The following is a 25,367-nucleotide window of genomic DNA, read 5'->3' on the forward strand; positions in this document are numbered from 1 at the left end:
AAAGTATCTGTATTTCAAAATCTCTATGACATCTGCCAATACAGCTTTTTTTCATGAATGTGAACTACTCAGTTTTCAATACTGCACAGTATCTCCTCATCTCTTGATAGCGGTGTTTATATTTATACTTTGGGAGGTGACTAAACCTGAATGCCAAGTACAAACCCACGTGTACAAAGTGTGTCAGGGAAAGTATGAACATTTGCATTGCAAAAGGACCATTTACTTAACAAAAATCCCACTGTACATAAAATAACAGATTTATCTAAGTGCCAATATCATAATTTCTGGAAAGCTCACCTTTTTAAAATCAAGATATATCTTTGTTATAAACTGAAGTCTATAATCTAAATTTGGTTCTAAGTGATGAATTTTAGAAAGTTCATTTGAACAGTAGTTAATTTTATGATATTTGTTGTTTGCTTATGTTTAACAGTTTTTCCATTATAACATGAATGGAAACCAATTTTCAAGATGGGTCTAAAATGAACATAATAAGAAATTAAATTTAGATAATACAAGGTTCATAATAATTTAAAAATAAATAATTAATGACAGCAAAAGTGAGTTATTAATATACTATTTGACATTAATGCATTTAAAATTTTTTTGGTCTGGAAACTGAATAGATGAGAGCTTTTTATTATAGGTATTTGTTGTAAGAGTAGATGTATCCAATTTTGTTCTGCATTTTTCAATTTCAATTGTATTGTTATAGAAAAAAACTAAGAGAATTAAATTTAAAAACAGGCAAATAAGACAATTTCCCCAATTATTGATAAAAAATGAAATAGCTTTTGAATTTTTCTGTCTACAAAATCAATGGCTGGAAGTAAAAAGAAAATTGCAAACCTTGTTCTGTTTTATGAGACAAAAGATTCTTTGCTCTGAGAGCAATGCAGACTCTCTGCTGGGATAGATTCAGTGGCATTGGAGTCAGAATACTGTGTTGCTCACAAATAGAAAATCCCATAACCATAATTTTTCCTTTTGCTCAAGGACAAATACTGAAGGCAAAACAATGTGAAAGGACAATGGCTTACTCTGGGAGAGCCAATGATGGAAACTGCTTCTGAAGTTGGCTGTGAAGTTTTGAAAACTGGTCAAATGATTTTTCTGTCAGGCTCGTTTCATTGTTACTGTGTGTCACCTGAATCAGATACAGCTGCAGAAAGCAAATAGACAAAAATCAAAAGACAGTATTGTCAATTTGTAATACATTATAAAATCTGATTTCATGGAAACGCTACAAAGCAAGAACCTTTTTGCAAGAAAATTAGCACTAAAGCTAAGAGATGCAATTTGTAGAGGCAAAATTACCTGTAAACACAATCTACAAAGATATCATAATCTTATGTGCTGGAAACAGACTGCCTAATTTCTGCTGTTCTTTTCTTGTGGACATTTTAATTAGCTCTTAATTTATCTTCTACCACAGTGCAGGAACTGTTCTCTTTGATGGTTCTCTCCTAATAGCTCTTGCTGTTATGATTTTTCCTTGGAACATTCTCTTAATGGCACTTCTGCTTCAAGGGTAACTGATTTTTCATTTGCATAGTAAAAAAATCATGCTATAGGAAAAAATATATAGCATAGTGAAGGGAAGTCTGAGGTGAAGTCAAATAATATTTAAGTCAAGATGACAGACTTTAGACTTACGTTGCTGGGTTTCTTGCTGAACCCTAAAATTGTTGCTCTTCGAATTGACCTGGTTGTGCTCAGCAAACAGGATTCCTGGGGAAAAGTCTGGGAAGTAGATTTGGCAGGGCTTGTGGCTGACATTTGTGCAAGTGTGTGGATCAAGTTATTCAATTTAACAGGGAAACACTCCAGGCTTTCCTTTATTTTCCTAGAGAAATGACAGAGAAAAGATACTGAATAATATTCCCTTGTATCAAATCATTTCATTTATGATCTATTTCCTTGTGTTTGTTAGTTGTGGGGGGGAAAGCCAAGAACTATGTATGTTTATTTGGAGTCCAAATATTAAATGTTATTTATATAAACTTCAAGTTCACATCTGGAGTTGTTAGTAAATATACCAGAAAGTCTTGTGATGAAATATAAAACTAATTGCAATATTGTATTTTTACTTTTTTTTAGGTTTGTTTTATTTTGTTGTCTATTTTATGGATTATTTTTTCTATTAAATTCCAGTTTATAATTATTTAAAATACTTAGGTAATTCCAGAATTTAAATCTACAAGATAATGGATATTCAAAGAAGCCTAGCAGCTACTCCCATACTCTCTGCCCTATTTCCTTGCTTCTATATTTCAACAGTTTTAAAAATCACAGCTCAACTTTCATCATTTAATTTTTTAATTTCATTTTTGTGTATATTTATGTTTCTCTCCCAATTATCTTAGGAAAAAGGTAGCATGTGATAATACTGTGCTTAATATACAAATATTTTATATAAAATATTTTTTACTCTGTGGTCTTTTTTTGTTTGTGTTTGGTTGTTTTGTTTTTGTTTTTTGGCTTCTCTGTTTTTTAGGGTTTTTTTATTTAAGACGGTTTTCATTCTAATGAGATAACCATGTTTTTATATAATTTCTTTTATCTCTTCTTTTTTTGGATATTTTCTATTCATCACCTACTAAGAGAAATATTGAAATTAGTTAATTACTTCTTTTATACCTTCTGTTCCCTCTTCTCCAGTATTATATCATCCTTTTAATCTCAGTTAGTTCTGTAAAGCAAACAGCATGCTTATTCTCCTTTTCATTTGGGCTTCATTACTCTTTTTTCTAGAGCTATTCTATCTACATCATACAGTGTGCATACTATACACACTATACAATTTCTCTTTAACCTTAATTTAATCATGAACTCTTTACTGGTCCTATGTCCACATCTTTCCAGTCACTTTGATTATCTGAAACTCATTCTCTAGTACATTCTTCAGTAAGTGCTCAAGGAAGTAAATTTCTGAGTTTTTGCATGTTGATAAGAGTTTGTGACCTTTTTACTTGAAAGTCAGTTTGTCTGGATACATTATTCTTTGAGTGTATAAAGATATTATTCCATTTTCTTCTGTAATAAAGGATTACTATCCAAAACTCTGATGATACAGTAACCATTTTTCCCAGATAAGTGAGTTGATCTATTTGCCTAGATGTTTAAAGGAAATTTATTTTTCTTCAAAGTCCAATAATTTTTCTAAAATATGTTTCAGTATTGGTTATTTTGGGTAATTTTTCTGAATATGCACTGTGTCCTTTCAATATGTAATTTTGAGTCTTCATTTTTTGGGAAATTTTTCTTAAATTATGGTGTAAGTATTTATTAAAATACCAAATGTATAATTTAGCATCAGTACGGTTTCAATATATTATTTTGGTTTTTTTTTTTCAGGGACTTTTATTATATGTATGCTAGATCCTCATTGTCTTTCTTCATTTCTTTTTTATTTTAAAAATCCTCCCTTTTTTCATCTTTTTCTCTCAAGGTATTATGTGCTGTGTTGTGTTTATTTACTCCTGTGTTCCTTCTAGTTTATAATTTTTAAAACTATGTTTTCTTTCATTTCCGATCCTTTTTATGGTTCAGTCACTTCATTTCTGAGTTTTCCTAATTGTGGTCTATGTTATTCCTTCATATCTTTATCATTTTCTGATTTCTTTTAGTTCAATTTGAAATATAGGCATACAGTTTGACCCTTTGGTGGGCATGTCTTTCTGGCATACTTTTTTGTAGGGATATTATTTTGTATCTTGTTTTTGTTTTTCTTGTTATAATTTTGTATGGATTCAACCACAGTCTATTTTACTTACCCTTTTAAACATGAAATTAGAATTATTGAACTTTCAGAATGGAATAGAGGATTTTCTAGGATCTGGGGCTTCCTTTTCTGTTGATATCACATCAAAAATATATGGTTACATACTTTCTGAGATATGCCTCATTTGATCTCCTCCCTCCTAATTTTCCTGGACCTTGATTTTCCCTTTTCTCCTATTATCTATTGTCCTCTTAGTTTGGATAATAGGCTCAACAATTTTTCATCAGTGTGAGTGAGACATTTTCCTGGAAGGGAGCTCCAGTTACCTTTGAAAGTTCATAGACCGCTCTAATCATTTCAGATTTACCACAGAACCCTCACCTTTCCCTGTGAATTTGAATGTGCAACAATCCCTTCCGGTTTCAGCTGCTTTTCTCAACTTGTCCTGCTCAGCTTCCTGTGAGTACCTATTGACTGTTGAAGTATTGTTTCAGGGCAATCAGATACCACATAGGTCTTGTAACTATTAATGGTTTGCCTCCACCTGCTTGTATTAATATTTTAGAGTTCTTGGGTATACCTTGCTACCTAGTTTTGTTGTAGATGTTGTCTAAACTTTTGCTGTCCTAGTCGATCTGTCTGTTTTATGGAAGAGATTTAGGGACACCAAAAAACTTGGCTTTTTATAATATATAATTCAAGCAACACAGAAAAATGTAAAGTAAAATTTGAAAGATTCTCTTTCTCTTTCCTCCATGGGAGGAAAGTGCTTCTCCCCAGAAATAGTTTGGTATTATTCTTTTTGAGCTTTCTCTATACATTTATGTAAATACACAGACATGCAAACACAGACACATACACACACACACACACACACACACACACACACGTTGTATTTACTCCTACTACATACCAGGTGCTAGTCTAGTGATGGGATATAACAACGAACAAAAGACAGAAATTTTTGGCCTTCTAGGGTTTACAAAATGTGAAATTCAGATAATAAAGAAATAATCAGGAAAAACTATAGGATTTGAGAAAGTAATATGTGCTATAAAGGAAAATAAAATAGGAAGTGGGGAGAAGGAATACAAGGGTAGGTAATAGTGTTGCAATTTTAAATAGGATGATCAGGTATAATCTCAGTAAAAAGATGAGTTGAGTGATTTGGAAAAGACCTTAATTTGTCAAGAAAATAGGTCATGGAAATTTCTGATGAAAAACATTTTAGGCAGAAACAAAAGCTAGTCCAGAAGCCCAGAGGTAGATGAATGACTAGAGTGTTTCATGAACCATAAAGAACAGCAATGTGGCTGACACAAGTGAGGAGAGAAGGATGAGAATCAGAGAGATAAAAGAGGCACAATTTTGTAAGGACTTTGATGTAGTATAAAATAGGACTTAGAAAAAAATCACAATTTTATGTAATGTTGTAATTTGTTTTTTTTTTAACTTAGTGATATCTTTTGTAAGAAAAATTTTATAGTAACTGGTGCATAGTAAGTGGCCTCAAAATATTTGTTGAATGAATGAATGATCTTTCTAATGCAGATCATAGCATTGACTCATATATTTTTTTAATGGCTACATGGTTTCTAAAATTATAGATGCACAATGATTAATTGAACTTTTTTTTTAAATTGCAAAGACCTTTGTCTTATTATTGCACTTTGTTCAACACCAAGGATCTGTCTATGCATAGGCCTGTTTCTGGCCTTCTCATTTTGTTACGTTTGTCTATTTGTCTGTCTCTGTGTCAGTATTATACTATTAATACTTTAAATAGCTGGAACTTTATAAAACATCTTGAAATCCAGAAGAAAACATTCTTTACCTCATTCTTCTTCAGGAGCTTCTTCACTATTCTAGGCCCTTTGACTTCCTAAATATATTTTAGAATCAGCTTATCAAGTTCATCCATACACAAAATAAATGTGTAAGGATTTTGAGTTGTATTGCATTGAAACTGTAAATCAATTCAAGGAATATTAACAGCTCTACATTATTGAGACATTCAACACACAAACATGGTATATTGTTCTATTTAGTTAGGTCTTATTTTACATCTGTCCATATGGTTTTAGAATTTTCTTTGTGGAGGTCTTGCATATTTTTTTGTTGGAGTTATTCTTTGGTTGGGCATAATTTTGTGCAGCACGTTATAAATGCTGTCTTTCCTAAATTTTATTAAGTAATTCTTGATAATATACGTGTAGATTTTTAAATCTCATCACTTCTAACAATATATCTGTATATTCTTTTGAAATATGTATGCACACAGTCATGTTACCTGTCACCCTGAGCACTACTAAGGCCTCTAGTTCAATGTTAAATGGAAGTGGTGACAGCAAGCGTTTTTGGTTTGCTCCTGATTACAAAGGAAAAGCTTTTAATGTTTCACCATTAAGTATAATATTTTCTGTATATTTTCAATTATATGTTAATGACATTCCTTTCTATTTCTATACATTTTCTGTATTTATTGAGGTTGATCATTTATTTCTCTTTTAATTTTTTAACTACTGAGTCTTGAATCTTTATCATGTAGCCGCTTATTTTATGAACTGTTGTTATTTTAATGTTTTTGTTTGTATTAATTCTCTGGGATTATTTTAATTATTGTATTATTCAGTTGAAAAAAATAATAGTGTAATAAGCTTTAGAGTTTACTATCAATATAGAAAATGTAAACTTTTTTGCAAAATTAATGAGAATGCTTGTAATTTTTCTCTTTTAAAAGTGTGACCTTTATTTAAGTTTGCTTCTATTCTGAGCTTACTAAAAGTTTCCCAAGAGGAATGGAAGTTGAATGCAATCAAGCACGACTTTTCTGGTCCGGCATCTATCAAAGTTATCATGCAATGCCTTCTTCACAACTAATCTGCCATGTCCTCCATGTTAAAAATATAGTTCCATGATGTTTAATAATTTTTCCTTTGATTTTATAAAAATGCAAGCCCATTTATCTTGTTCTGGTCTTAGACTTTTTTGAATAAATTCCAAATTTTTCCATTATTGTACATCAATCTAGGTTGAAACTTGCTAAGAAAGCTAAAATACGACTCTGAGCCCATTATTCATTTCCACGGTGTTCACTATTTTTAAAGATGTTCTTTGAACTTATAAATTTATGGGTACACAGTGCAGAAGAAAACATTAATTTTTTTCCTCATCAGCACTTCAAAGATATGAGGGTAGTAGTAATAGTAGGAGTATAATACTAATCACGATTTATGGAGACCCTGCTATTCATTCATTCAACATTGATCCAACAAATATTTACTGAACACATTTATGTGTTCGAGTGGAAAGCTCTAGAGTGACAGCATGTTATCACTTCTAATGAAGATAAGACTGTGAACCATCAACCTTAAGTTTTGAAGTACTCGCCCTCACAAAATCTTAACTGTGTCCATGGCTTATTCTTCCATTGTCCAACAGTTAAGATGTAAGAAAGCTAGAGATGGAGGATGATACTTTATGGTAAGTCCATGGTTTGGGGATAGACTTTCACCCAAATCCATCTCCTATCTCTCAGGTGTCAGACTTAACAGGCCAGACAAAATAGGGCTGTTAAATATGATTCGACTTGAGACTGGGACCTTGAGAGCAGTAGGTTTCAGGCCTCTGCAAGGATCTGATTTATCCAGATAATAGCTCCCTGGTTTATGTTATTTAATGGCAGCATTAGCAGGATTACGCTCTGGATTATCCTTATGTTATAGGTCCGAAGAGGCAGCTGGAAGGATTTTGGTTCTTAAGTTTCCTAAGGGAAGCCTTTAGGCAGTCTTGATAAACACTTTTAACTCTCCCTCGCTAGGCACTGTTCTATGTGCTGGGACGTAGAGGTGAAGGAGAGAAATCAGATTTCTGCCCTCGGGGAGTATATATCCTTTGGCAGCTACCGCACTAAATGCCTCATCTATCTCCTTTCATCCTTAGAGAAGAGCAATAACATTATTTCAGAAATAAATAAGAAAATGACCAAGATGCATACCAAAGATGCATACCAAAGATGACATCACCTAGGAAGCAGTAACTGCAGAATTCCACTCACGTTTATCTGATTCCTAAATCTTTGCTCTCATTGTGGATTTTCTAAAGTGAACAGTTATTCAATTTTGTCTTTAAGAGAAAAATAAGGCAATAAACTTAGTGTGGAATTCCCAGGTGGAACAAATGCACAAAGACAATGGTCCTTTAATTTTTACAAAGAACTCACCATTAGGTTAACCAAAAAAAAGAGTACCAGAAATTTCTAGCTGCCAAGCAACATAATCCAAAGCGGTCAATAATAAGAATAACATTTCTTAAGCCTAGGTTCTAGCTTAAAAATGTGTGCAAATTGTATTTTATGTCATAAGTTATGTAGCTTTCTATATAAATGTTTTAAATTGCTTTTCATAGGAAATGACTGCTTCTGACAGGTTTCGTAGTGCTGTCTGTGTGAACAGGCAATTGTGTCTCAGTCTCAGAAAACTGGGTTGAACCTAGAGGTATGGTCCTCCTCAGTTTCAGCATCTAAGTGAATTTTTTTCCTCATATTAAATATTACAATATTTTTTGAACTAATGACAAAAGTTCTCCACTGCTTTATGAGCTTCCTCAGGATAACCGTTGAAGAGAGCTGTCTATTGGGTGGTGAAGTGGGTGATTGAGTGAAGGTTCTCAGGCAACACTTGGTGGAAATTTCTACAAGAGCATATTTTGACTTACAGTTGAAATTGTTCGTACCATTTGGCAGTTTGATAGAATAATTTTTGTTGGTCAGTCTCTTTAATAGTCTCAGGAAAAAATTTCTCAAAAGGACTTTTACTGTGAAGGAATTCTCACGAGAATGTTCTTTATTTTACCACTGGTACTGTAATTTCATCGTGTATAAATAGAAGAAGAGTTAGTTGCAAGTGAGTCGCACTCCCCACGAACACATTTCTTCATCTAAATTCCAAACTTCATTTCACTGCAGTGACTCTGGCATGTGCAATAAACATATTACTATTATTGTTATTATTGTATTGGACTTACTGAGTGTCCAGCTTAATGAGTTCAATGAATAATTATTGCTAATGCATTCTGGGTGCACAATAAAAAATTTCCTTTCTAGCCACTTTTATTTTAAAAGATTCAAAATTGCAGACATGGAAAAAAAATCTCCTGATGATATTGGTTGCACACGTGTGACCGAAAAATTTAAATGTTATTATCTAATCTTTTAAATAAAATAGACACGATAAAAGGATATGTCATGATAATCCTTGTGACTTTGATAGCGTGGTATCCCAACTTGAGAAACATGGTTATAGGCATGTAGATGTTTTTCTTTCTTTTTTTTTTTTTGAGACAGAGTCTCACTTTGTTGCCCGGGCTAGAGTGAGTGCCGTGGCATCAGCCTAAGTTCACAGCAACCTTAAACTCCTGGGCTTAAGCGATCCTCCTGCCTCAGCCTCCCGAGTAGCTGGGACTACAGGCATGCGCCACCATGCCCAGCTAATTTTTTCTATATATATTTTTAGTTGTCCAGATAATTTATTTCTATTAGTAGAGACGGAGTCTTGCTCAGGCTGGTCTCAAACTCCTGACCTCGAGCGATCCACCCGCCTCGGCCTTCCAGAGGGCTAGGATTACAGGCGTGAGCCACCGTGCCTGGCCTAAATGTCTTTCTAATGATGGTCTTTCAACTGATCTGAAGACACTAAAGTTGAAGAACATTTATATTTATCTGACATTATCAGGGCATTAGGAGTTCCATATACAAGATTTTTTTCCCCATATGATTTGGCATAGTTGTGCCTTTGGGAAGAGCACTTATTAGGCAAGAAATCAACTTGGTTCTAATCTGAACTTAGTAGGTCTACCCATGATCTTAAGAAAGTCATTATTGAAAGACTTTAATTGTTGCATCAATGAAACAAAGTTGAATACTAAACCTGGCTATTTCCCAGGGTTGTTGATAGGATCAAATGAAATAACATAGGAAAAGTCTTTGGGAAAGAATAGTATTATGCAAATATTATTTCAGAAAGCGTACTACCAAATAAGTAAAGAAATAAATGCATATGATTCTAAAAGGTAGCAAACCATGGCATAGAGGGATACAAGGGAAAACAAACACACATTTTTGATTCAGTGGAAACTGTGGTACTATTAGATAGGGAATAGGACGAGAGGTAGCTTTAGAGTTTATTTTCTTTCTTTTTTCCCCCTTTCTCCTGCTTTACATTTTAGGTATTGGCTTAAAGGCTTTAACAAACTCAAAGGTCTTTGATGTTTTCCAAGTTGAGGTTTCAAGTACTCAGAATTCAAGCTACAGGTTCAGCAAGTCTTACGTAAATGTCATCACAGGCGCCTAACATCATACAAAAAAGATTTTTAGACTCAGGGGCCTTGTTTATGAATGACCTTACGAAATTGGCCAAATTAGAGCAAATGGAATGAAAGAACTAGGGAAGGGTTGATGGACTAGTCTTACAAAGTGATATGCCAGTGAATGATATTCCAGGTTTCAATTCCCATCCCCAAAGCCAGCTTATTTTATGGATGATAGTAAAATGAAATCACATGCAAAGCAAGAAAATAAATCTAAACTTGCAAAAAGATAGAAAAATCAATAGTGATAAATGGTGCTATAATTAAGGTTATAAAAATCTTTAAAATATAACAAAAGTTTTAAAAATAGTAAATTATTTTAATCTAGTTGCTTGTTAAGTCATTGGAATATACCAATTGTAGGCAATATATAGGGTCAGGAATACCAGTGAGGATTAATTGGTGCACAGAGCCACCGTGAGATAGCAGCTGTTGTGAAACAGCATCATCTGGACTATTCATCTTTTTTAACTAATGATTTTTGGTACTCTTGGTGGGTACATTAAACTTTTCCAATGCTTTTAACCTTTAGACTGATAGTCTCCTGAAGAGTTTAAAATGTCTTTTTTTCAAAGTTTAATAGCTAAGGTACATTCTGACTTGATATTTAGGCAAATTAGGCAAATTCTCAGTTTACCTTATATTTTAATAATTCAAAACCAGAGTTTCTCCTATTGCAAAAATATAGAACAGCAACCAAGCTATCTATCAAACCTGGTAATGAGTGTGACTGGGCCATGCAACTTAGAAAGTGCAGATATTATAGAAAGCTGTTATATCTGCAGGTGAAAGAAAGGTAGTTAATAAAGTTAATTTAGTTCAGATTAATTATTATAATTAAATTTAAAAATAATGGGAGACTTTCACAATGAGAAGAGAAATTTCACTTGTTTTAATGTGCATTTCCCTTTGAATCTGTTTTCTTAATGTAGGAAAAGTTAGACTTCTTGACTGTTACTGTCTCTTGGTTCTGTGTTTTTCCCGCTTTGGGAGTGTTTATTTCTGTAGGTATCAGTGGTTAAGATAAGGCAAAGGAAAACATTGACCCTTATTTGTGGAATTACAACAATCCATGACGTGACAATTTTCATAGTAGCAAAAAAAAAAAAAAAAAAAAAAATCAAGAAAATTTAATGATAAAATAAGCCAGGAATTTGTGTCTCTGTCGCATGTTCTCTCTCAATTTTGAAGAGAAACTCAAGATAAAACCATTGAAATATGTCTTGAGACATTTGTGCATAAAGAATCTTGTCTCACCCTTTAGCCATGAGAAATAAACGAGGAATGAGGGGACACTGAATTTCTGGCACTGTCTGCAAAGCCTTGGTGGCTGAGGGACTCCAGCGCCTGTGTCTATGGCGTAGAGCCCAGGCTCATTTTCTTTAGACACCATCAACATTTCCAGCCGCTTCAAAGTTGTGCTTGTTGGACAGTCATTGTGCCTGTCCCGCTCAGTGGCCCCTCCCAAGACTGTTCTCTCTAAAGCTCAAAGTTCAGAGAAGAATCTCTAAGCTGTTTTTTATAAAGGGGTGGCCCACGATGGGGATAAGGATGGGAAACAGAACCCATGGTAGAACCTGTGGTGGCTTTGCATGAAGGACCCTGTCCCATAAAGACAAAGGCAACTAGTTAAGTCGATTAGACCGCCTCTCCCTGGCATTAATACTAGAGAACACTAGCCAATAGTCAGAGAGAAATATTAAAGTGTGGGCAGAGATAAACAGAGTAGAAGGTCTATGTTTCTTTTAGAAACTAGTCGGGCCCTATTGGTTTCTGGGATTTGTTAGATTATAGTTTGAGTCCACGTATATCCTTTATCCTAAGGCTACCAGATAGAATCAATCCCTGGCTCTTGCTACCAAAATTACTCACTAGTGCAAATCATTTGTTTCTTTTTGTGGGGTTTTGTTTTTCTTTAAGCTGGCTTCAGTTTTAGCCGAAAAACAGGAGATCTTGTATTTATTCAACTAGAGAATCTGCATGGCAGGCCAAATGGAATATCTGAGAATACATGAAAAATTTTCTCTCCTACTCTTGAGGGAGGAAATGGATGAAATGCAAAGCACTCTCTGTATGTGGGAGGGGAGGTAGGCAGGGAAGTTTATACTTAATGATCCCCAGTCTGGTCTGGGAAATAGGTTATCTGTTTCTAAGGACAGCTAACCCGATGTTTGAGAGTGATTGAAATTTCTGAAATAACCCATTTGGACGGCGTTTTAATGGATGGTTGCCTTTGTTGCCTAGCAGTGGGCTCTGCCGAGATATTACATGAGAGTATCAATTTGCGGGGGACTGAGTCATGATACTTTCTTGATTCTATTCAACAGCACTCAGCTGTGAGGGGAGAAGAAAAGAGTAAGGGAAACAGAGAGCAGTTGGCAATGATGTGAAAAACTTCTGTGGCCAGCAAACCAATGTTATTTTTATTTTCCCTCTAAATATCCTTAATTGTAATTCAATTTTTAGTGGCACATGATGTGCAGCAACCTCTGAAACTCTTATGATCAGCTCTTGACCCAGAATGTATATGCTCAGGTGCCAGGTACCATCCTATGTTGTTCACTGATAGAGTGCATGCTCTGAGAGGCAGGAAAAGCCATTTCTTTCTTTCAAGTTTCAAACTGGGTCAAGAGAGGCAGCTTCTTAATGCTAATCCTCCAGTCAGAACCAGGGTGCTTAGGGCAGCCACACATGCTGTGTCTCAGATGGCTCAGTCCTCACCCAGGACCCCAGTCTGTGAGCGGGGGAGGGTGGATTCCATTTTCTTACTTTGATCTGTGACTTAGTAGCTATATCAGAATACACAGTGGTATAAAACCTTTTAGCCTGTCAGAACAAAGAAAGAGAACAAAGAGTTTAAATATACAGGGGCTCATACTATATATATATTTATATAATTATATATAGTTACATATAAATACACACATGTATAAATACATATTAAAGTTAATGACACTCATCGAAACACCAAGACCAGTGAGGCAACCATCACAGAATTTGTGGTGTTTTTCTTTCTTTTTTTTTTTAGTGAATTATGCGTGATGAGGTCTGCACTTCAGGTGTTTCCTTCTTAAGTTTTATAATCCACACGATATCAGAGATTACAGCTCAAGATAACAATATTATTCACACAGAAAAGTAAACAACTCCACATGATTTTTATTTGAATCATGAGTATCGTGTCATTTAGAGTTGCATAAAAGTGTTCTTTTTAATCAACCCAGGCTACTTTCATGAATTCACTCTATTTATTGTTTAAGGATTTACAAAAGAAATAGTGTATGATTTGTTTTAGAAATTTAGAATATATAAACAATAGATCTTAGGAAACATTTCTGAATGGTAAAGAATCACAGCCACAGCCCGGGCACGGTGGCATGCCTGTAATCCTAGTGCTTTGGGAGGCTAAGGTGGGAGGATCGCTTGAGGTCAAGAGTTTGAGACCAGACTGAGCAAGAGTGAGACCTCATCTCTATAAAAATAGAAAAATTCGCTGGGTGCGGTGGTACGTGCCTGTAGTCCCAGCTACTCAGGAGGCTGAGGCAGGAGGATCACTTGAGCCTGGGAATCTGAGGCTGTAGTGAGCTATGATGACATCCTTATACTCTAGCCCAGGTGACAGAGTAAGAGCCTGTCTCAAAAAAATGAATAAGTAAAAAAGAAAATCCCAGCCATAATCAATGACAGTTTCTTGCCTCACCATAACAGGTTCTCATAGTGCTTGGTGGGCTGTGTGATAGAAAAGCTCCCCAGCACGTGATATTTACATGCGCGGGCCATCAGACTTGGAGAGGAGTCACACAGACAAGCTATTTGCGCATGAAACCATATCTAAAAATAAAGGTGTGGGCCGGGCGCGGTGGCTCACGCCTGTAATCCTAGCTCTGGGAGGCCGAGGCGAGTGGATCGCTCGAGGTCAGGAGTTCGAGACCAGCCTGAGCAAGAGTGAGACCTCGTCTCTACTAAAAATAGAAAGAAATTATCTGGACAACTAAAAATATATATATACAAAAAAAATTAGCCGGGCATGGTGGCTCATGCCTGTAGTCCCAGCTACTCGGGAGGCTGAGGCAGTAGGATCGCTTAAGCCCAGGAGTTTGAGGTTGCTGTGAGCTGGGCTGATGCCACGGCACTCACTCTAGCCCGGGTAACAAAGTGAGACTCTGTCTCAAAAAAAAAAAAAAAAATAAAAATAAAGGTGTGTAATTGAGACTTTAAGATAAAATATACTAACTACTGAGTGAGACAGGCTCTTGGAAGTTAAGGGAGAGCGAGGCTCATAGGATATTTCTCTGAGTAGGACAAAAAGAGAGAGAGAATGCCTCAGGGTACTGGGGAATTAGCCAAAACCAAGCAAGCAAGGAAGGTGGCTGCCGGAAAGTCACAGCCAAGTTATCCCGTGGGGGGTTGCCAAGGCAGTGGTTATGGCAGATCCTGAGCCAAACACCCAGGAGACTGGTGGTGGTGGCGCAGAGATAATAGTCCTGGGAAGGGACCTCAGTCCTCTGCTGAGACTCAAGGTATATTCAGGATATGAGGATTAGTGTCCAAGAAAGGGTGAAGAATATGTCTTGGTCACACTGCAGCCAGTGCAGGCTCCAGGGAATGCTGAGAAGACTGTGGCCTGAATAATGAAGCAGCAGGTTCCAGAGCCTGATACGGAAGAGGCGACGCTGAGTACACAGCCCAGTGGTTAAGAGCCGCATTCTGGAGCATGACCTGTCTGGATTTGAATTGTGGCTCTGGCTCCTGCTGGCTGTGGCCTTTGGCAAATTGTCTAAATTCTCTGGGGTCTCAACTTGCCAATCTAAAAATGTAGATAAAAATATACCTCATAGGGCTTTTTTATGACAATTAAATATGTTACTGTATGAAAAGCTCTTAGAACAGGGCCTGACATATAAGAAGCACCATGTTAAATGCCCTTTACATACTTAATATTTGATGTTTAAATTGTATTTTCTGTTTAATAAGGGTTATTTCACATTTCAGATATTCTTAGAAGTGAGGACATGGGAATATGTCCCCTGCTTTACTTGGGAGAGATTGATGTAACCGATTGTTATATTAATTAAGGTGATATACAGGACAGTATGTAATTCCGTAATAAATTAAGTATAGTGCAAAGGATGGCATGTTCTGTAGAATTGTAGAATAAAAGAAGATCAGTTAGTACTGGAATAATCAGAGAAGTTGTCCAGGGTATGAAGGGACTAAAAGACCAGACTCCCCTCTCAGAAATATCATGATTCCATGGGAGCATTTCTGGGAAGACTACAAAAGGGAGTTAAACAGACAAAGTAGGAATAAATGTAGGTTGAGAAAATGATCCACCCGGGGATAATTGGGGGCGGGGGGGGGGAATAAAATTTGACAAAGACAATCAGATTATAAATTCCTAGAAAGTAAGAGGTAGGAGATGGCACACCAAGGAAAATTATTGAACAGAGAAATGACGTTTCCTAGTTTACATAACTCTTTTAAGTCTGCAGTGGAGTTCTTATCACAAAGTTGTAGACAGTTTACTTGATAGAACGTACCATATCATATCCGCGTGCGGGAAGATTAGCCTGGCAAAGGGGACGCAGGCAGGATGACGAGGTCTAGCTCACTATCGTGAGACTCTGGCCTCAGATCTACTTCCCACATTAGTTCATGCCCTCTTCAATGGGATGAGTCACTCCAGGCAACCTCACCCACATCCAAGACTGTGCTCCTTACCGATCTGGGTGTGTCAGATGCAGTAGACAGAAGGAAAGGGTTGGGACTCTGGCAGACAAATAAAACCTGTTTACATTTTTCCTTTGCCCAGGGCCTGCGAGCTTTTCCCATTCAAGTCAATATATAGCCTTTCCTTTTTTCTTAAGTGTTAGGAGGGACTATTAGTAAGCTGTGGCACTATAATTGCTCTGCCCAAACACTGAGGCACCTCAAACATGGGCCCTGCGGTTCAACCACGAGTTCTCTTCCTCCACCTTCCTACCCCCTCCATACTCCTTCCCTGCCTCCCCACCCAGCCCTGCTGACAGGTCAGTCGCTGTGTCTGCCAAGCTGCAGCCTATTTCAAAGGAAGAAGTCCCACTCAGATCCTTCCCTGAAGGAATAACTTGAGGGGGCTCTTTCTGGTGCCATGTGAACCCATTCCACTGGATGCAGTTAATTGGACCAGCAGTAAACAGCTAGAGTGAAAGGAACAAATTCCTGCTCATGTGGTCCCTGGAGCTGCCCTGAATTCTGAAGAACCTTCCAGGCTCTGTGATAAATGTTCTTCTGCTCTTCCTGAGACTAGGTGGTTCACCTTCCCCTGGGTTTTCTCATACAAGGCACTCATTCCCATTAATTGAGATAACATGGGAGTTCCTGATTCTTGAGACAAAGGGTCTAAAAAACCTACCCAAGTCTTCAAACTAGTGTCTTTGGCCATAGTCACTGTCAACTAATATTTGTGATTTTGTTAGTGGATGTAAACAAATGCCTCTTTCAGAGGTAACTGTATTGTTAACTCTTTTTTCAAGACTAAAAAAACCTTCCAGACTCTCCTAATGAATCTCTAATGACAGACTTTCAAAAACAAAATAGCAGGAAGGCATTTTTTTTTTTTTTTTACAGAGGCTCTGCCTGGTGTTCTGTATCATATCATATGATTTCCAATATTGAATTCCAGAAAACCCCTGGAGCAGAGGGATCAGAACTGAGTCCCAGGCTGAGCTCTGTTTCTTGTTACTTTTGCTAATTGTGGGCAAGACCCTTAATTCTCTGGATCTCAGTGTTCTCATTTGAATGTTTATTGTCTGAATAAGTATTAATAAAACTATAAGAACTCTTCCAGCTGTAATATTCTGTGATTCTGTCATACTGCTTCTATTCAACCACAAGGGCAATCTATCCATTTAAGTTCATGAAACAGAAATCTCTGAGACAAGAGAAATCCTCCCAGCATATGGGACATCCCATGAACCTCCCTGTATCCTTGGAATGGGGAGTAATCCCTTACTGTACATTCTGGAAGAGAGAGAGAAAAAGTAAAACCTGGGAGACGTTTTATTATAATTATCTTTTTTCCCCCAAAAGCATACATTCTGCCAAAAAGAATTTAATCTGTGTGTACAAATTTCCAGTTGAAAATATTAGAACAATTAAAAATTAGATTCAAATAAGATTCACTATTAAGAGGTTATAGGAAAGAAAAAAAATGCTGGTTTTCTCTATTTAAATTGTTTACTGAGATAATAATTATGGCAAACCTTTATTGACCACCTAAAATGTGCCTGGAATTATGCTATCCATTCAAAAAAGAAAACACAAAAGGGTCTTATAAAATGCACTGCCCTGTTGACAATGATTGGGGGCCTAATTGATAGTCATCATATGTGCTCAAACTTTCACCTTGATATACACTAGTGTTTTCCTAAATTTGTTTAATACAAAATAGATTAAACATGGAAGACAGTCACAGGTCTTTGGCCAAATATTCCAATACTTATATTGTCTTACAGATGAAAGTAGTGAGTCCATATCTCATCCTAAATCTCTTTTTCTAAATTGTTTTCCTGGACATAGTTCAAGTAGAACAACCAATTTATTTATGTCAGCTCTTGCTCGTTTCAATGACCTCTTATTGAGCAATTTGTTAGATGAAGAGGCTGGTTAGCAAACAATCACACGCTGCAGAAACACTGAGTAAGGCCTTCTGCTGGACGTTCACCGTCTCTCTCTCTCTGCCATTTGGACAGGGGAGCACGGCAGCTTCATACCAGTCAGTGACTGTTCAACCTGAGACCCTCTCAGATGCTGAGCGTGTGTCTGTACACACACACACGTGCATGCTCACACATTCACCGCTCATCTTACTTGGTAAAATGACTTGTCGCTTCCAGGTCTGTGTCTTGTGGGCGAAGATTATTATACACATATTTCAGGTCTTGAATTCCACTTAGCTCAGGCAGTCCTGCATAGAGCATCTTGACAAAACAAAACAAAAAACAAAAAAGAAAACAGAATAAATGCAGATAAAAATCAAACTTTCTTGGTTAATTCTACAGAGAGACATCTAAAACCTAAGTTTCCATGGCAATGCCTTTTAGTTTTTATACATGAATGAATATAAAGTCATGCTATTTAACCTCTCCTATTTAGTAGTAGAAGCAACAACAACAATAATAAAAAACCATCACAATTGGCAAAGTACTTATGGATTAATAATTCAATTTTATTCTCGTCATAAACTGGTGAAGTAGGCATGATAAATTTATTATTCTGTGTGAGAATTTCTGGATCCACCATTTAGAATCTGAATGATCTTTGAACCTCCATTTTCTCATTTCTAAAGTAGGTATAAAAATAGCTAACATGTTCTAGAAGAATCAAATAGCTAATGAATGAGAAAGAGCTTTACGTATTACAAAATGTTACATAAAAATTACCTAATAATATCCATTTTAAAGAAGAAAAGCATAATCCCAAAAAACTTGTAAGTTATGTGTCCAGGTCAAATAATATGTAAGAACGATGTATGAAACTCACCCCTCTGGTTCTTAATCCTCTGTTCTTTCATGACTCTGTGACTCACACTATAATAACACAATTTTCCCTAGTTAAGTGGTGACTGTATTTATTAAAGATCATTAAAGCAATGAAATTATTAAAGATAAAACCACACAGGTGTTTTTCTGCCAATCTTCAGGAAGATATTTTGCTTATGTCACAGTGTGGACTGATGGAATTATATTCTCTTTAGTTATAGGTAAAAATTTTTTTGAGAAAATAGTATATTTTTCTAAAATGAATCTGAACTTTGCAAGAAAAGAAGAAGAAAATATTATCAGTACCTCTGTGACTAAGATGATAAATTATTTCCTGCTCTGGAATAAAGGCATTCTTACAATGAGAAGTTAAGAACAACACTGTTAATTCTAGGGGCCAGGCGCGGTGGCTCACGCCTGTAATTCCAGCACTATGGGAGGCCGAGGTGGGCGGATCGTTTGAGCTCAGGAGTTTGAGCCCAGCCTGAGCAAGAGCGAGACCCCGTCTCTACTAAAAAATAGAAAGAAATGATTTGGACAGCTAAAAATATATATAGAAAAAATTAGCTGGGCATGGTGGCTCATGCCTGTAGTCCCAGGTACTCGGGAGGCTAAGACAGGAGGATTGCTTGAGCCCAGGAGTTTGAGGTTGCTGTGAGCTAGGCTGATGCCACGGTACTCACTCTAGCCCGGGCAACAGAGTGAGACTCTGTCTCAAAAAAAAAAAAAAAAAAAAAACACTGTTAATTCTAAAACAAAGCATAAAGTGAAAATACAGTTTTCAGAAAATGAGTGAAGTTGCTATTAACTTCATAAAGTTCAAATGAGAAAAAAATGGTGTAAAAACTATTTTGAATTCCCACTGTCCCCACCCAAGCTGAAGAAGCAGCATAAATAGATGAATGAGGGAAATAAGATGTTAATATGTTGACAAAAAAAAAATCTAGGATGGCTTCTAGAACACAGTATTATGTGGGTGACAAACAAGAGGTGGAGATGAAAAAGCACGTAGGGCAGGACATTCAGGCCATATTAAAGATTTTGCACTTTATCCTAAAGGCAAGAGAAAGCTCCTTAAGTGTTTTCACATGGGAATAAGAGAATGTCTTAATAATTGTGTTATAGAAAGATCATCATGATTATGTATAGAAAATGGATTAAAGTGGGGCCAAATACAAGGCTAGACAAGGAGACTGGTTAGGAATGTAGGTAAGTCACTGGATTTTAATATATGTTGGAAGTAGAACTGAGAAAACCGGGTGATTGATTGTATATATTGAGAGGGCTGAGAGGGGGTCCAAAGCACACAGCTGTAAATTTTAGATTTGGTGGCAATTAGCATATAAATGATAATTGAAACCACGGAGATGAATCAGGTAGTCCTAGAGAGTTGTCAACTGTCTCTCCCGATGGATGATCTATTAGCATCTTAAATTCATGACATCTAAATTTGAGTAAATTCTCTTCTCCTATAAACTTTTCCTCCTTTTTCCTGTTTCATTTCTCCATTTACCCTGCCACGACTGCCCACCTAACAGGAAACTCATACCTTCATTGATTTTTTTCTTTTTCCTGATTCCCATCTTCAGTCACTTAATTCCATTAAAAACCCCTCAACAATCTCTTGGTTCATTCTCCCTTTTCATTTGTAATTATCATCCTCCTAGTTCAGCTCCTCATCTTCATTTGCCTGGATTTCTTCAATAACTTTTTTCTTGTTCTTCAGTCCATCTCTTTAATCACATAAGCTCTGAATTATCTGTCCAAAATCCAAGCCGGGTGATGGCACTCTCGTCATTATAGACACACAAACTTCCTAGTTTCTCAAGTGTCTATATACCAAAAGCTAAAATCCTTATTCTGTTCATAAAGCCATTCAAAATCTAACTGTGACCTCTCACTTCACCCTTATCTTCTATAGACATCTCCGTCTGCACCACAGACTGGGTACGCTTGATTACCTTTATTTCAAATACGTCATGCCCGTGATCATTAAACCTCCACACATGTATTTTTCTCTCAGCCACAAATGCCTTTCCTCTCCCTTCTTGTCTACCGAAATTCTTTTTCCAGGCTCAGCTTAACTGCTTCTTCCTCCTTAAAGCATTGCTGGTCTTCCTAATGAGATTTAGTAATTGCTTTCTTTATACAATTATATCTTGGTTCTACTTCTTTTAGAGTATTTATTACTTCCTAGCCTGTGTTTTGTTTACATGCATGTTTATCTCATTAGATTTTAAGTTCTTTGAGAACAGGAACAGAGTTTTTATTCAATGTTGAACTGTTTCTATTGCCTAGCCTGGTGCTTTGTAACTATTAATAGTTGGATCTTAATAAATGTCTGCAGAATAATGAATGCATGAATGAATGAAAAAAAAATCTGATGCCATTAGGTGTTGAAAACGTATAACTAGTAAATTCAACACTGACTACTAAACTTAAAAAAAATCAACCACAGGGAGACACATTCCCAACAGCAAGTATTGATAGAATCTAGATTAGGTTTTATCTGATCAGTTCTGTACTTAGCGTTATAGAGACATCTTTGTGCTTATTGAGGCAGATTTCTTCTTCATCATCCATTTTCTAAGAATAATCTTTCTTCTCTATAGTCTGAATTGCATTCTAGTTTCTCTGGATACCCTGGATTCATACTTGCTTAGTTAGGACTCTGCCAAACATTTCCTTAGGAAGTGGACCCTGTACTTATTCCTTCCCCTATCAACAAACACACACACACACACACACACACACACACACACACTCTTTCCACAATAGCTGCCAAGTGCAGACTATTTCAAACTAGATGAACCTAGCTCTCTCCCCATCACGTGGTTGACTAAAGGTAACAAATGCTAAGTTCACTCTTATTAATGTGCCCCATTCCTTGGAGAGGAGACTTTAGATGTTGTGACTCTGCACATCACAGGATAAGGATGGCCTCATAGCTGGGTCCATTTAGTCATGTCTGCTCTCTAACCTACAGCCATGTCCTTCAAGGGCATCCTAGCCTAGACTGCATGGGTGATAAGTTTAATTGGGGCAACAGGAAAGGAGAAGGTGGCTAGAATGGGTAATGAATAAATATATCTCTTTTTAAAGGACAGGAACATTTTTAAAGTTTCCACTTTTGTTCTCCTCTTACTAAGCGCAAATCTATCTTGAAAGTTATGCTTAGAATAGCAGACACTCTTCCCTGCTACATAGAGAAGTTAGAAAGATTTCTGCTGGGAAATATCTGATATAATAATGGGTGTGATAAACATTTTAAACTGGGTGAATGGTCTCTGTGTTCTTTGGGAGCTTTCCATAATAGTTGATATTGATTTTTTAATGAGAGAGAAAAGCTGATGAAACACAGGCTTTTATTTCAGTGAACTCAGCCGGTAATACTCCTGGGTTGCCTACAGATGTTGCTTTTAAGCAAGATGGGAATTGCATGGATTATTTTTTCCTTGCTTTTCCCAGGAGTTCATAAAAAGCAATGTAGATATTTGGAAACATGAGGCTTTCTACCAAGGACAAACCATTAACTATACTCACCAAACACTTGGGCTCTTAATCCTGGGTACTGACCATTCATGGAAGATAGAATTTATGACCCGTGTCAAATATTTCTCTAGTTGTAACTGGGTCATGGGGACTAGATTGAATTCTTTTTAAAGAATTTAACACAAAATAGTTTGAGATAGAATGGAGGGCTAGATTACATACATATGTAGAAAATAATCATTCACCAATTTAAACTTGGTTTTTATTTTATAAAGAAGCTTTACCAGAGAAAGTCTGGACTGAAACCTTCACTAAATACTTTGATTATCTACAGAGTCCCATAAGATATTCACTCGAGAAGAAGAAAATTGAGAGGTAAACAACCAGAAGCTGAGGTAATAATAACACACCACTGTTTTGCATGTATTTATTCATTGGTTTAATTTGTCTGAATTGCTTGCTATCTCTACTTCAATTTCTGTGAGAGTCTAAATCTAAGATTTACTATGAATTAGTGCCTTCCACTGCCACATTTTCTTCCTTAGCCTAAAAGTTAAGATTTGAATAATTAGACAATGGGGAGATTTTTGGATATACTCTGTACCAGAAACTTTCAACAGCTGATTTTTGATATTATTTATGAGAAATTATTTCAATGCTTGTAATTAAAATATCATATATATCTACTTCTTTTAAGTGAAGTAATGCAACATAAACTCTTTACTTTTGTGACTGTTTAATGTATTATGACTTATATGCTGAATATTTTTTAAGGTATGTAGAAAAGTTTGTTAAACAAGAGAAAAAGCCCACCAATAGATTTTTGACTCTATTTTTTCAAAAAGTTGTCCTTTCGCATTGTTTTAACATGATCAGTCACCATGAAGCATAATTTTGGTATTACCTGAGAAACAGCATAAATATATTTGTGCTTTTCTGCTTTGGGTTTATTTTGAAATGTCTGTGGCTGACTAAAGCAGTTGTCAGAATTTGGTACTACTTCTCATATGCAATTATTTATAGCATTATAGACATTTATTTATTTATTTTCCCTGCACCCCTGACAACATTATAGACATTTAGAAATGCTGGACACCTCAGTTACTTGTGTAAACAAACTTTACCTTCCTCATTAAATTGACAGTTTTACAACTCTGACTGGGTTTCATATGTTAATGTATCCTCTGCAGTTTCTGGCCCATAGTAAGCACTCAAAAGCTCATGGATTCATGACTAGAGCCTGCTAGAGTCCAAGGGGACATTAGAGTTGATTTTGCCTGTATATTTATTATATAAATGGAGCCAAGGTCATGAGTTAATCCTTGTAGAGTTTTTTTGTGATGTGGACACAGATTGTAAACCAAGAGCCATCTCATAATTGCAATATGGCTTTACAGAATTGGGAGACAGAATGCAGATCTACTAATATGAGTAATTGACTATTACACTTTATACAAGAAGAAACCAAAGTGTCTTTGTATACAAAGGACATGCTAATAATATTTTCAGAAATACTTATTTTTCAAGGCAGAGTGAAGAGAAGTAAGGTGAATATGTTGTTTAAAAGTTAAAACAAGGATCCAAATCAAAACTTCATTGCAACAAAGTCAACATTTATTCAGCACTACTCAATCAAACTGTCTTATAGTGTTTTAAGTTTCATATCTGTGCTGTCCACTATGGCACCACTGGCCACATGTGGCTATTGAGCATTTAAATGTGACCAGTGAAATTGAGGAGTGAAATTTTTAATTTTATTCAATACTAATTAATTTAAATTCAAATAACCACATGTGACTAGGGAATATTATAATGGACAGTGCTCTTATAAATTAATAAGGATCTAGTATAATAACATAAATTAATTGAACCCCACTGAATGGCAGAAACTGTGCTAAGTGCTTTATATTAATGATCTTTTAGGGTTGTTATTATGAAATTTAAATTAATTAATACACATAAAGCAGTTAGCATAGTGCCAGGTCCATGCAAAGAATTCACTATTATTCATCAGCTTTACAAAGTAGATGCTATTATCTTCATTTAATAGGTAAGAAAATAGAGTCTTTTGGGAGTTATGAACACACCTTGAGGAATGTAGCCAGTAAAATGCCAAACTAGGATTCAAACTCAGAGAGGCCTAACCCCCAAGTTTGTGCCCTTAACAACAACTAGCAGAATTATTGTCATCTGAAAGCTCTAAATGTTGTTTTTGATTGACTCTGAATCCTATACTGATGGATCAAAGATGTTTTCCTCCTATAGTTTGCTGCAATTATTAGTGTGTATGTATGTGCCCAAAGAAATCACCGTATCTTTCTCCCAGAAGGTATTTCTATCTGATTTCTCTTTCCTCACCTGGACTATCTGGTCTCCATCTCTTTGGACTGGACAGTGGAATGAAACATTACATTTTCCCCTGTTGGTCAACACAAGAGTGTATAGGACCATGACTCAGTAGATCAGATGTATACCAATAAATGTACTAGTCTCCAGTTGAGTTGCTAGCAAGTCACTTTACATTTTTGACCCCCAGTTTCTTAATCTGGAAAATATACAAGTCATCAAAGTTGCAGATTGGGACAGGGAGCCAGGGAAAATCCTTGTCTGGTCTACATCATTAGGCTGTCATGACATGTAAATGAGATAGTATTTTTAAAGCATTTTTGAAAAATGTTAATGCAGACAACAACTGAAGGCATTATTTTGAAAATTATTGTCCTTGAAATTATTGTCCTTGAATTATTGTCAATATATACTGGAATAACCCCTGAATGCATCAATATTATTGTGAATAGGAATGTTTTAGACGATAACTGTGAACTAAAATTAAGTTATTAAGAGGTGTCTTTATAAGCCGTACAATGGTACTCTTAGTTTGTTCATTCCTTTCTGTTTTGAATAGCTCTTTGGGGAAGTCCAAGCCATTAGCAAAAATAGACTACTGAAACAGAGGCATAAATGAAGCTTATTATTTTTCTTATTTTCCCAGGGGACTTACCATTTCCAGCAGGTTCAAGAGCAGTCGGCTGTGCTTTCTGACAATATTATAAGCTCGACAGCAAAGCTCCACAAAATCTTGGAAATGCTGTGGGTTCTTCCCACCCTCTGTAATAAAGTACTCCATCTCTGAAGTAAATATAAAAGGGGCTCGGTCCCTATAACAAAACAATAGCAATCATAAGCAGGAGGAGAAGTAATCTGTAAGGTTAAAGTAGGTAGTTATGACAACTTATTTCCATTTGAATGTTCTTGTTATT

At 36.0% G+C, this 25,367-nt stretch overlaps 1 protein-coding gene across 2 annotated transcripts in view; it reads right to left on the minus strand.

Annotated features, from left to right (window-relative positions):
- The window catches only part of PIK3C2G (phosphatidylinositol-4-phosphate 3-kinase catalytic subunit type 2 gamma), a 336,298-nt gene that overhangs the window by 64,356 nt on the left and 246,575 nt on the right, over nucleotides 1-25,367 (minus strand). For both annotated transcript variants that reach the window (XM_045554248.1, XM_045554249.1), the window contains exons 24-27: nucleotides 25,109-25,265; nucleotides 17,945-18,054; nucleotides 1,660-1,849; nucleotides 1,044-1,165 (exon numbers count right to left, since the gene is read on the minus strand). In XM_045554248.1, coding sequence (XP_045410204.1) covers nucleotides 1,044-1,165; nucleotides 1,660-1,849; nucleotides 17,945-18,054; nucleotides 25,109-25,265 — 579 coding nt within the window. The remainder of the gene's footprint in view (nucleotides 1-1,043; nucleotides 1,166-1,659; nucleotides 1,850-17,944; nucleotides 18,055-25,108; nucleotides 25,266-25,367) is intronic.

The sequence above is a fragment of the Lemur catta genome, chromosome 6 (assembly GCF_020740605.2).
Source record: "Lemur catta isolate mLemCat1 chromosome 6, mLemCat1.pri, whole genome shotgun sequence".
NCBI classification, from domain to species: domain Eukaryota; kingdom Metazoa; phylum Chordata; class Mammalia; order Primates; family Lemuridae; genus Lemur; species Lemur catta.